At 45.5% G+C, this 13465-nt stretch overlaps 1 protein-coding gene across 1 annotated transcript in view; it reads left to right on the top strand.

Moving 5' to 3' along the window:
* The window catches only part of RTN1 (reticulon 1), a 186199-nt gene that overhangs the window by 89184 nt on the left and 83550 nt on the right, over nucleotides 1–13465 (top strand). Inside the window, exons 2-3 of the mRNA XM_079769489.1 lie at nucleotides 886–1659; nucleotides 8781–9530. Coding sequence (XP_079625615.1) covers nucleotides 886–1659; nucleotides 8781–9530 — 1524 coding nt within the window. The remainder of the gene's footprint in view (nucleotides 1–885; nucleotides 1660–8780; nucleotides 9531–13465) is intronic.

Genomic DNA, 13465 nt, shown 5'->3' with positions numbered 1-13465 from the left:
TTTCTTCCTTTCTTATAACATTTTACAGCCAAGAAAATTAATAGAGGATTTTCCTCTTTGCCTGTTAATGAACTTTTGACTGGTTTATGAGTAGAATGAAGGGCAAGTGAAAACATTCTATAGACTCCAACTTGGAAACCAGTTTTGACCTTAGCACCACCACTGGAACTAAGAAATCCCCAGTGGGCCATTGTGAGTATCACTGGAAGGCGAAGAATGGGCAGTAGATGAGTGAATGAGAGTGAAACAAGATGAGAAAACTGAAGAAATAAGGAAGAGCACCATTAAAGTGATAGCACTTTGGGATGAGCCCATTGGACAGCTAGGAATCCCTTTCTCTAGGGACCTTTAAAAAGAGAAGGAATGGCACCCATTCAGGTGGGGCAGGAGTCCCTGGAGGAAAGGGCTGGACGAGAGGGTCTCCTGGGGCCTCTTCCAGCTCTGAGTCCAACAGCAGCCCCTCTCCCCAGTCGACTATCCTATTGTTGCACTTTCAGACCTGAATTAGCCTACATTTCCACCTCTGCTTAAAGAGTCATAAATGCTTTAGATACACAGAGGGCTTCTGTGGAATAATACTAAGTAAGACCAAGTCACAGTGTATTGAGGTAGTTGATGTTGAAAATCAACTTTCTAGTCCTCTGGGATCTGTCCCCAACTTCTCTGGCCATGGCAGCTGTGTGAGCCTCTGTAGTCAGCTGCCGGACATGTGCTGGTGCTGTGGGCTATCAAGAGAAATGAACATCCTGGTGCTGAGAGGAACCCCAAGGTGTGGAGGAGACAGGATGCCGTGTCTCCACAGGGCAGGGGTAGGTGGTGGGTTAGGCAGGAGAGAAGATTGAAGCCTAGTGCCCACTCACCGTCTGCTGCTGTTTTGGTTCCTAGGTGTGGCAGATGTCTCCCATGCCATGGATCATCCCTTTTCAACACCATCAAAGGATGGGGAAGGAGCGTGCTACACATCTCTGATTTCCGACATCTGTTATCCACCTCAGGAGGATTCCACATATTTCACTGGAATTCTTCAGAAAGAAAATGGCCACGTCACCACATCCGAGAGCCCTGAGGAGCTGAGCACCCCTGGGCCCTCCTTACCAGACGTGCCTGGGACGGAGCCTCACGGCTTATTTAGTTCTGATTCTGGAATAGAGATGACTCCTGCAGAGTCCACCGAAGTGAACAAGATCTTAGCCGACCCCCTGGACCAGATGAAAGCAGAAGCTTACAAGTACATTGACATAACCAGGCCGGAGGAGGTGAGCTATCAGGAGCAACATCACCCCAAGTTGGAAGAGAAAGACTTTGACTTTAAGAATAAGGACACTGAAATCTCAATAAAATCTGAAAAGGCCCATGAACCAGAGAAACCAGCTCCTGTGGAGGGAAAAATCCTCAAGGACCATTTATTTGAAGAATCAACATTTGCTTCTTATATAGATGATCTCTCTGAAGAGCACCATAGAGCCTCCCTGGTCACTGCCCCCATCAAAATCACGCTGACTGAAATTGAGCCTTCTGTTGAAACTGCTACCCAAGAGAAGACCCCCGAGAAGCAAGATATCTGTCTGAAACCGAGTCCTGACACAGTCCCTACTGTCACCGTCTCAGAGCCTGAAGATGACAGCCCAGAATCCATCACTCCTCCTTCTTTCGGAACAGGTAAGGAAACTTGTATTCCCTACCTTGGAAAGATCCAGCGCGTGGAAATCTGAATATTAAGAAATCAAGAATTGCAGTCAAGTCTCAACTTTACTGATTTAATTAACACACAATTTTTCCTATCTTGTGCCCACGTACAAAGGCTGAGATTTGAGATAGTTGTTAAAGTCCTATCAGATTTGCTTTGTAATGTTTCTTTCTTCTATTGAGGGGAAGGAATGACACACTAGGAACATTAAATCCTCATGTGGGTCTGCCCTTCAGAGCAGAGAGGGAGGTACCACCTACTTCTAAGGCAGCTTTCCTCCCGGACATCCTGGAGGCATCATGTGGTGAGCATCTTGGCTGTTCTCCTGAGATCAGCTGGGTTATCTTGGGCAGGGCATTTACATTCTTGGCCCCTGCTCCAACTCTATACAATGAATGGGGAGTGAGCCTCACTCTTTTGGAGGGTCATGGACAATGAGAGGTAACCTACCAGAGTACTTCTCTCCTCCCCCTTAACTCTCAGCACTGTCCTTTTTATCTTTTAATGTATTGAAGTTCTGCATACAATTTTATTTTTTAAACTATAGGATTTATTTAGACAGAATTTTTAAAAATATATTTTTATTGATTTCAGAGAGGAAGGGAAAGGAAGAGATAGAAACATCAATGATGAGAGGGAATCATTGATTGGCTGCCTCCTGCACGCCCCCCACTGGTGATTGCTCTACACCCTCATGTTGCAGTAAGTCCAAGCCTTAGAACAAAGTGGACTTAATGGAAGTCCCTCCTATCCTATTTCCCTAAAGATTTAGCATCAATTCCTCCCCTTCCCCAACCTTACCTCAGACTCATTCAACTTAAAAATCCACTGCGCCAAGTCCCTGATTTTCAGATTTATTCACTCACTCAACAAACACTTTCCACACATGTTCTTTTGGTCAGTCACTCTACTAAGTACTGATGACAGAATTTTAAAAAAAACAATACATAAATTGGTTCCTGCCCTCTAGTGGGTCAATTGACCAAGAAAATAGACTCTGGTGTGATTTGTATTCTGAGAGAGGAAAACATAAGAGTGTTGGGGAGCAGCAGGGTCCAACAGCTCTCCAGGTGAACTGGCACCTGCAGTGACTCTTAAAAGAGCAGGAGGAAACAAACAGGTGAAGGGGAGGGGCGGCCTTCTAATCTGAGAAGGTACAAGGACAGGAGGTATGAGGATACAGTGAATTTTCCATAAAATGTAAATTAAGATTTGGTTGTGATGACAACTAAGGAAGCTGAGGCCCCAGTGTATTGGATGTGAGTTGTCCCAGCCTACAACATGAGATAGGGACATAGCTGGGTCTCAAAAGCCTCCTTGTCGTCTTTCTGACAATGCACCGTACAATCCTATTATTCCATGAGATAAAGATATTGATGCTCTGAAGATGGAAGCTACATTACTAGCTGTCTTTTACAGAGCTCCAGGGTTGCTTGGTGGTCAGTCTAGAAGAACTTCAGCCAGTCTTTAGGAAGAGTGAAATACCCCAGCATATATAAGTCCACTTACCTGGCACATGCCTCATGTACAGATTGAAGTTTACAAAGTTGATGATGAAGACTTGATCAGGGTTCATTATTATGGAATTTTCATTTTTTAGTAACCATCTGGAGCAACTTCAAGAGGAAACGAAGACAGATGTGGTTCACGTGACCTTAGAGTTTTATGATCTTGAGTTGCCCACTTGACAGCATGGGGTTAGGGCAATGTTTTTCTCTGTAGTTGCTCCAAATAAACATCCTAAGCAAGGTTTATTCAAGAAAGAGAAAGTCCCTTGTCCCATTACACAGCTCTCTCCCATGTTCAGCTCCTCTCTTCACCCATCCTCCACATCATAATACATGAGTCATAAAACAACAGGTAAGAATAAAATTAATAGAAACGATAGAAGGAATCAGCTTGTCACTGAGACCTTTCTTTTTATTCTTTTTATCCCAAAAGTTTAGCCTAACCCCTTTCTCAACTTGTGAGTCCCTGACATCATATGACACTCTACCCAGAGACACTGGAAGATTTGGGCTTTATTACATCTGTTGGGTCTTGGGTCACTCTGCCATTTCCAGTGCCAACAGATAAGGCAAATACCAAGAATTACATAAGACCCTGCATAGAAATTGAGGGAAAGGAAAATATTCTAAACAAAAAAGTTCTGTTTATCATTGTTTAATAAATAAGAATATCACAAATTCTGGGGAATATTTCTAGTTATTTGAATCATAAATCAAGAGAAATTATAATTTAGAACAATTTCAGTCACAGACCTTGAAGCTTACACAAGGAATCTAATATATTTTCTTCAATTCCAGTAGACTATTTCCTTTTGTAACTTCCTCCAACATAACTGTTTTCATCTTGCTAAATAATTATACCCTGAGGTACAGAGGCAAAAATTCTTACATTTTAAATATTGAAAGTTTCTTCTCAGCAAATATCAGTCAAAAGTACAAGTGAAGCATTTTAGAGAAATAATAATTTCCCTGAAGCACCAGCCCATTGACCCATGGGCACCATGTTGTTTCTGACACACACACACCTAGAGCTGGTTTTGGCGGTCATGGATGTTCTTTGAGGTGTTAGCCTCAGGGAGGCCAATAATCTAGAGGTCATCATTAAACCACCCAGCTTCCCTTAATAAGAAATAAGCAATAAAAGGTAAATCAATTTTAATTTAATTTTCTTTTATTTGTTAATCCTCATCTAAGGATATTTTTCATTGATTTTTAGAGAGAATGGAAGGGAGGGGGAGAGACAGAGAGAAAGAAACATGAAACATCTATGTAAGAAAGACACATCGATCAGTTGCCTCCCGCATGCACTCTGGCCATGGCTGGGGATTGAGCCTGCAACTGAGGTATGTGCCCTTGCCCGGAATCAAACCCAGGACCCTTTAGTCTGCAGGCTGCGACACTCTATCCACTGAGAAAAACTGGCCAGGGACAATTTTAATTTTAACTCTTTGAAAAGTACTGTTGCTATTTCCTTGCATTGATGAGGTCTGTGATTCTCCTACTCATTTTCAAAATTCATTCTTTTATTTAAAAAATACTTAATGAGTGACTTCTCTATGTCAGACATGTGCGGGACACCAGTTACATTGCAGTACAAGATTGATAAAGTCCCTATGCTCATGGAGTTTACCTGCTAGTGAGAGGAGACAATAAAAAGAAACACTTAAATAGGTAGTGTTTATGGCATGTGAGTGCTATAAAGAGTGATAGAGTGTTGGGTGTGAGGCGTCAGGGATGGCCTCTCTGAGAATGTGATCTGAGATCTGAATGAGGAGAAGGACCCCACAATTCAAAGAGAGGGGCCCAGGAACAGAGGATAGCAAATGCACAGGCCCCAAGGCTGAATTGTGGAAGATGGTGTAAAGGAGTAAGGAAGAAGTATGGAATAGAACCGAGTTGGAAAGGTAGGCGGGGCCTAGATTACTCAAGGCTTCATGTATGAGGATAAGGAATTTGGATTTTGTTCCAAATGCAATGGGAAACCATCAGAGGGTTTAAACTGGGAAGTACCATCATTCATTCAACAAATATACATTAACCATTTACTCTAGGCCGTGTACCATCAGCACTGGGGGGTCTATGATGAATCACAAGATTGCTGCTGCATGGAGCTTGCGTTCTAGTTGGGAAGACTTACACACACAAGTAAATAAATATATACTAGAACGTTAGGTAGTTACAATGGTTATGAAGAAAAATAAAACAAGATACAGTGTGAGAGGGGGACGGGGAGGTGGGGAGGTGAGGAAAGGCTTCGCTTTGCTGGTGGCTTTGAGCAGAGACCTGAATGGGATGAGGGAGCAGCCACGTAGATAGCTGAGGAAGGACAGCCAGGGAAGAAGCGGGAGCTGGGAATGTCCTGTGTGTTCAAGTTGCACTGGAAAGCCATTGTCGCCAGAGTGGGGAGAAGGAAAGAGCGGCAGGATTAGATTCGTGTTTTCAGAGGATCCCTCTGAGTGATGAGTGGAGAGTCAGCCAGCAGCAAAGGGGACAACTGAATGGCAGCATCATCCACAGTTGGACTCTGGCAACTGCAACTTGGTAAACTGGCCATGTTCATGTTTCCTTATATCCTTCTTAAGCATATCACCCTTATTAGCAGCGGCCACAAATACATCTTTCCAGAAAGGGTGGTTCTAACCTCCTCAGTTTCTAGATTCTATTTTATTATTTTTATTGACTGTTTCTAGCTTTGCTGTGTTGGTCTTGACACTTAACAACCAGTATCTTAGCTAGACTCCCGTAAGGTTATAAATGAGAGTAGGAAAACTTCTCTTTTGGTCTAAAATTTTCCCAGGTTCCTCCCAGCACTTTGTTAAATTTTAGTTCCCATTAAGAATGGAGGGCAGCGCAGCATCAACCTGTGAACCAGGAGGTCGAGGTTTGATTCTGGTCATTGCTGTTTCTATCTCTCTCTCTCCCTCTCCCTTTCTCTCTTTAATCAATAAAAATATATTTAAAAAAAGAAAAGAATGGAGGGCAATGTCTACACTATCTATTTAGTTCCTTTTGACTCCTAAGAAGGATGAATTCTTTTAAAGGTAGTACCTTCACTTGCCCAAGATGAAACCCATCAGGCCCCTTCCTCCCACACCCCACAGCTGTCTAATAACATCCTTACTCTTGAGTAAATGAAGCAAGATCCTTGAGCCTTCTTTTCTGAATGCTCTGACACAGTGGTTTTCAATTGGAGGTAGGTAGGGTTGCCAAATAAAAACTCAAATTTCATGGGACACACTTATACTAATAAAAAGTCATTGTTTAGCTGATATTCAAATTGAACTGGGTGTCTTGCATTTTTTATGCAAAATCTGCCAGCCCTAACTGGAGGTGAGTACTAGAATCACTTTTGGAGTGAGTGGTTACAAAATGCAGATGTGTGGGCCCCACCCAGACTTCTACAAGTCAGAATTTCTGAGGGCAGTTTTGAGTCTTATACCTAATTAAGAACCAGTGTTCTAAAGATTTGAGCTAGCCCTCAAATGAGCTCTACTTATCAGTACTTTCTGAGTTCCGGGCACTGCACTAGGTGCTGGGGGTATGATTTTGAACAAAAATACCTTGGCTGCCCTTTGCCCTCAGTGGGTGCTTTCAGTTTGGGGCCAGGGAGATTGGGGGAGGGTGAAGAGACAGACATTAATCAAATCATCACACAAATACAAACCACCCAGGGCTTCCGGTTGTGCAGGATGAGCCAGCACAAACCTGTTTCCTGAAGGACCCATTCCCAGGCTGGCTTGCACCCAGGATGAGCTGCCCTGCAGGGCCATTTGTAACCCAAGGCCCTGCCTACCTGCTTTGTGGTCTCCTAGGAATGTTGAACAAGCTGGAGTTTGGTCAGCCCTGCAGGTTAGATGGTCAGACAGAGGCTTCCAACGTGAGAAACTGGACTAGTATGAGTCACAGGAAGGGAAGATGTCCAAGATCAGAATTTTCTCCCTCTGTCCCATCAAAACAGATCACTGTTCTTACTTCCATATTTCTGGGTATGTAATTCCTGTTCATTTTACTCACAGGTTCACCATTTCTGAGTGACCTCTGACACCCCATTATTTTTCTCATCCACCACATGAATCAGACACTGAGTCTATAGTTTTTCTCTCTTCAGTGTCTCTTGAATTGTCCTATCTTTTCTATCCCTATGGCCACCACAACTCATTAGGTTGTCATAATTCCTCCCTCAAGGATTGCAGTATCCTCTTAATGGGTTCAGAACTCAAAAATGATTTGAACGTGATCAGTGAATTTAGGCAAGCAGTTAGAGCAGAATCCAGACTAAAGGGGTGCATTCATTTAGATCAGATAAATTCCCAAATCAGTGGCTTAACATAAATAAAGTTACCTCTCACTTATAGTACAGTTTAATACAGGTCAGACAGTTCTCCTATAAGTGCTAATTCGGGGGGAAAAGCCTCCTTCCATCTCTTTTTATTTCTTTTTATTGAGATATAATCCACATAGCATACAATGCACACATTTACATTTTAATAGCTTTTCGTATATTCACAGAATTGTGTATCTATCACCATAATAAATTTTAGAGCATTTTCATTCCCTCCTCCCCCCCCCCCCCCCCCCCCGTCCAAAAAAATCCATTACCCCTTAGCCATCATTCCCAAGTAGTTCTTGCTCCCAGAAGGGCCAGAGACCACTGTCTAGGATATTCTGGAAATCCTGCTATAGGGCAAGGGAAAACCCAGTTCCTGAAAACTAGTGTCATGGGGATCCCAGGTAGTCTCACCTAAGGGACAGAGATATAGGCAAGATTGCCAGTGAGGTTTCAGGCCCATCTGGATAGACACCAAGTGGAAGCCAGGCATTCATACCAGGGGGCTGGGGTACTCTTGGGTTTTGTGCTTCTTGTGAGGAGGTGAAGAGAGGGCAAAGAATAGAGGGGGGCTCCACCCTTCGAAGCCCAATGGGATTGTGCACTGGGGAATGGGCAAAATCTCTCTCTTATAGGGCTTCACCTAGTTACCCTTTTTACTAAAAAAGAGTGAAATGATGGTTTCTTATGGGAAATGTAAAGCTCAGAGATCAAGTTGTCCCCCAGGCTCCCAATCAGCTTACTTTGTTTTCTTCAAGAAGGGAACACAAACAACAGTGGACAAGGAATCCTGGGTGGTTTTCAGATCTGTTGATATCGGTGGGCCAAATTAAAGGGTTATACCCACCAGGTTAATTAATGAAATCTGTGACATTGGGAAACTTCCCTGGGAGAATAAATCAGATATCAAAATCAATGACTTCTACAGTCTGGGTCACGTTGAGACAGAAAAAGCAACCGAGGTGCTGCTGTTGCTAAGAAGTTGCTGGGTCACTTATTAAATAGCTAGATTAAGGTGGATAGGTATGTAAAAACCCTGATTAATTGGGCCTTAACGGTAATTAGCCTTTTAGATCCGGTGGCCTGTCTTTCCAGCATAGCCCTGGAAACATATTTCTGTGCTCATGAGCTCTGTGTTTCTCAAGCAATGAGAAAACATCTCCCCTAATAAAAACTTTGTTTTCTTTCTTCTCCCTGTCCATCTGTCTGTCCGTGTGCGCGCGCCTCTCCCGCTCTCCTTCCCGCTGTGGGCCGACAGAACCATCTGCTGCAGAATCCCAGGGGAAAGGCAGCGTCTCCGAGGATGAGCTGATCACTGCCATTAAAGAAGCGAAGGGGTTGTCCTATGAAACATCCGAGAGCCCACAGCCGGCGGGCCACGCGGCCGACCGGCCCGAGGTCAGGGCCCGGTCCGCGCGGCCCACCATCCCCAGCCCCTTGGACCACGAGGCCAGCAGTGCAGAGTCAGGGGACTCGGAGATCGAGCTGGTGTCCGAGGAGCCCCTGGCCGCGGAGGATGCGCTGACCTCCGGTTACGTGACCTTCGGCCACGTGGGCGGCCCGCCCCCGTCGCCAGCCTCGCCGTCCATCCAGTACAGCATCCTGAGGGAGGAGCGCGAGGCCGAGCTGGACAGTGAGCTCATCATCGAGTCCTGCGACGCGTCCTCAGCCTCGGAGGAGAGCCCCAAGCGGGAGCAGGACTCGCCCCCGGTGAAGCCGGGCGCCCTGGATGCCATCCGGGAGGAGCCGGGGGCCCGGGCCGAGCAGCGCGCGCCCAGCCAGCCGGGCCTGGCAGAGCAGGGCCCCTTCCTGAAGTTCCCCTCGGCTGTCCCCCAAACCGGCCAGGAGCCGCCCCCTGGAGACGGAGCCCCAGCGCCCGAGGAGCCCGTGGCGCCGCGGAAACCGGCAGAAGCAGCGAGTTCCAAAGAAACCCCCGCGGCCACGGAGAGCCCTGGGCCCCGAGGTCCTGGCATCGCGCCCCCTCTGCTGTTTTTCAATAAGCAAAAAGGTAAAGTGGCAGCTTTTCTTTTTTTTTTTTTTTTTTTAATATATTTTATTGATTTTTTACAGAGAGGAAGAGAGAGGGATAGAGAGAAACATCGATCAGCTGCCTCTTGCACACCCCCCACTGGGGGTGTGCCCGCAACCAAGGTACATGCCCTTGACCGGAATCGAACCTGGGACCCTTGAGTCCGCAGGCCGACGCTCTATCCACTGAGCCAAACCGGTTTCGGCAAAAGTGGCAGCTTTTCTGATTGTAGCGGCCTGTCTGCTTAGTTGTGCTTTCCCTGGGTGTTCGGGGGTGTTCAGCACAGGGGTTCAGGCTCAACCCTGTAGTCAGGCCCTAGTTGGTCAGATAGGTGAGCAGAGCACAAGGCCAGGAGGATGCCAGGGAGAGGAGAGAATTCAGAGTCACAGCTGGGACTCGGTGGCAGAACCAGCACTCGGAGCAGTGACCTGAGCTGGTTGGACCCGAGCGTCCTCAGCGATGAGCATCCTCCAAGATCCCCTGAGTGGAGCCTGTGCACCCCTCCTTCCTTCCCAGGGCTGGGCTCCTCTCTCTGGAAGGGATGGCTTTGTGTTACACTCCAGGCTCATCTCCAATGTCCCACCCCGAACACGCAGGTAGAACTTTAAAACAAACCCTAAAGCACAACATTTTCCAAGATCCCCCTCTCCTACTCACCTCCTCGGCTTTTTGTTTCTTTAGAAGTAGCTGGCCCTTTGAGGATAAATGATTTCGAGGGTACACCCTTCTTCCTGTGTATACACTGACTTCAGTGATGTTCGTAGCAATTAAAGTGCTTCCTATAAGAATAGAGTGCAAAATCTTTCTCATTATGGATTGGAAGCTAGCTTCCAAATTCTTTAAAATTAGCACATTGGAATGGAGAAACCTAGAGGAATGTAATAAAGCAAACCTAGAGGAATGCAGTAAAACAGTCACCCGGTTGCATGGTGGCTGATGACTTAGTCACGTGGCATCGTGTGGGGGCCAATAGAAGTGACTCCCGATTTCCCAAATAACTCTTCCCTGTGAGTTTAAAATATATTTCGTGTAGATAGGGAGGATATTTGACGGCACATTTAGCAGAGGGAATGTGTATTTGTTAGGTGACTATTAAAACTAATTTGGCTTCTTTTGCCACCCCTCTGTGATGGGAGCCTCACAAAACAGCATTAGCACGAACAACCAGCTGTCCCCTGCCATCCTGACACAGTCCAGCTTGAGTTCATGTCACTGTACTGTACCAGGCATGTGTTTTCCTAACTAGTGTCCCTGAAATAGACACCACGTGACAGTGCTGTTCAAATATATTTATCCTTAAAAGTCAATAAATCTGAAGGCCTGTTTCCCTCCCTAGTAAATCTGAGAGGCAGGTATGGCAGCTGGGACTGACTGAGTGACCAGACATCTGATGAAGAGCTAAGGCTGCAGGCCATCTTTTATGGCCAATTCTGGTGTCATTCTAATCCTGTGCAAGTTGCCCCATATGGCTTGAACCTCTGCTGCCAAGTTCAGACGTCAGCGAGGAGAGAGTGGCAGCCTTTTCAAAGGATAAGGCATGCAGGGTGAATAGCCTCTGCTCTCTTCCGCACCGAGGCTTCCTTTGAAATCCAGTCTCCCACTGAAACGCACTGCTCAGTGCAGTGCCTCTGAAGAGAGTCTACAAGGCCGTTCAGGGCAGCCACGCACTGGAGGTCCCGGGCGGATGATGACTCAGCGCCACCAGCAGGTTATTTGAGCTCTGAGGTTCCCTCTCAGCAGGTGAGGGGATCCGTGCAGCCCAGCCTCCCCCAGGTTGTTCTTAATCACTGTCAGTGGACAGTAGGATTATGCTCATGTCAAGCAGGAGGAACTCCTTTCAGCAGCGAGGTCAAGTTAGCTTCTGTGCTTCCTGTTCTTGCTCAGTGAAGCCACTGATAGAGTATAGATACATTCAAGTTCAGGTATTCACAAGAATTCTCATACCGCTGGCTGGGAGTCATGCTGCTGATGCGGGGCTAAGTTTTAGAAAGGTCCATAAATCATTAGAATAAGGTTTAGCAGATACCTGATAGTATCGTAGCATGTATTGTCAAGGAGCATCAGGCTTTACTGGTGCACATACGCTAACAAGCTTTATTTGGGAGATTTCTTGCCTTTCAGAGACCTCTGTTGCTGTTGTACTGGAGACAAAATGCAATTTGTTGTATTCCAGTTTCCTGACTCTGTGCACGCCTGAGCTCCTGCTGCCCTGTAATTCTGTTCCCCCAGACCTTCCAGGTGGCCCTTATGAACTTCAGAACCTGACAATAAAGATAAGTTTTCATTGCTGCAAGGTTAGCTCTAACTGTTAGGAACCTCTGAGTGAAAAGCCAGCAAAAATTTCTCAGGAAATCACTAATACCCAATGTAGTACCGTCAGGATGGCTGTGTGGTACTTACCAAACCATTTGATTGTGAATCTTTTTTATTAGAGCATGCCTCGGGGGTCATCTTCTAGGGAGTACTTTTGGGGAAATAGTGGTCTCTCCGCATTCCCATTTCCTGTATTCTGACTACCTTGCAACTCAAAACAGTGGTGCTGGACCAGCCATGTGGTTATCATGTGGGAGGGAGCCTGTTAGACATCTCAGACTCCACCCAGACCACTGGGTCAGAATCTGCATTTTAAATGAAGATCCCCAGGCGATTTGTACATGCATGTTAAAGCTGGAGAAGCAGTGTTTCAGGCTAGGGTGGTCAGCTTCCACATTCCTACCTAAAACCATTCTGGTAAAAGTCACCAATGACAACCTTCTTGCTCCCCAAATGGCCTCTTTTGAGTCTCATCTTCCTTGTCCGCTCTGGTAATTTAATGTCATAGTGCTGACCAGTTTTTAAAATATTAGTGAGAAAGTAATATGTTCATAATAATAAATTTAAACTGTACAAAATGGTGCAAAATAAAAAGTTAAGGTTCCCCTATTGCACCCTCCTCTTGTTGCTAATTCTCAGAGATAACCCCAGACTTCTGTCTTGCTTTTGTTGTTGTTTTTGTTCCTTTCAGACATTTTTTGAAGTATTCAGGCATACACAATTTATTGCACAGGTGATATCATATTGAACAGACTGTTTTGTAACTTATTTCATTTGACAGTAAAATCAGAGACAGTACCCACACACATGGACATTGTTCTTTCCTCAGAACCTTTTCCTCCCTTATCTCGCTGAAGTTTCTTTTTTCTGGGTTTCTCCTTACTCTCTGACCTCCTTTCCAATCTCTTGCTACCTTCCTTCCAGTCCCTCATTTCTGTTTTTCAGCCACTGCCATCTCTGTAGCACCTCCCAGCTCGCTGGTTTTGAAGTCTCTTCTGAGCTCCACACCCTTTTTCCCAGTGCAGGTTGGACATCCCACAGGTGCCCCAAATCCAATACATTGATGTTCTTTGTCAGAATCTTCTCCTTTCCTTCTATTCCCTTTCCTTCCTATCATGACAAGATATCATTCTGGCCTCATTTTGGTGTGAACATTCAAATTCCGTCTGGATCTGAGTAAAGACTCCTCAGCCTGTAACAAAGTTAAAAGTACAACCTGATTGTAAACACTTCAGTGGAAGCCTGGAGCTTTAGTGTTTGGTTATAAAATTGTCATCCAAATGATCCAGAATGTTCTTAACATTTGAAAAATTATCATCAAAATAAAGGTGCAAAATGTAAAAATTCTCTCTGTAGAACTCTCAAGAATGCACCCAGTGGCCCCAGTTGGAGAAATATTGGGTTAAGCCACTGGTTCTCAAAGTGTGGCCTGGAGACCAGGCTCCTCAGACTCTCCAGGAGTGCTGATTAGAAATGCAGGTTCCTGCTTGGCCTGGCCCCAGAATGCCAGAATCAGAATGGGCCCAAGCATAAACCTGCACTTGTAATAAGCACGCTGAAGAGCACTTAGCTTGCAAGCAGATGAGCTAAGCAGCCCAGAC

Source organism: Cnephaeus nilssonii, assembly GCF_951640355.1.
Source record: "Cnephaeus nilssonii genome assembly, chromosome: 4".
NCBI lineage: Eukaryota > Metazoa > Chordata > Mammalia > Chiroptera > Vespertilionidae > Cnephaeus > Cnephaeus nilssonii.
This window is presented reverse-complemented; position numbering and strand designations above follow the sequence as displayed.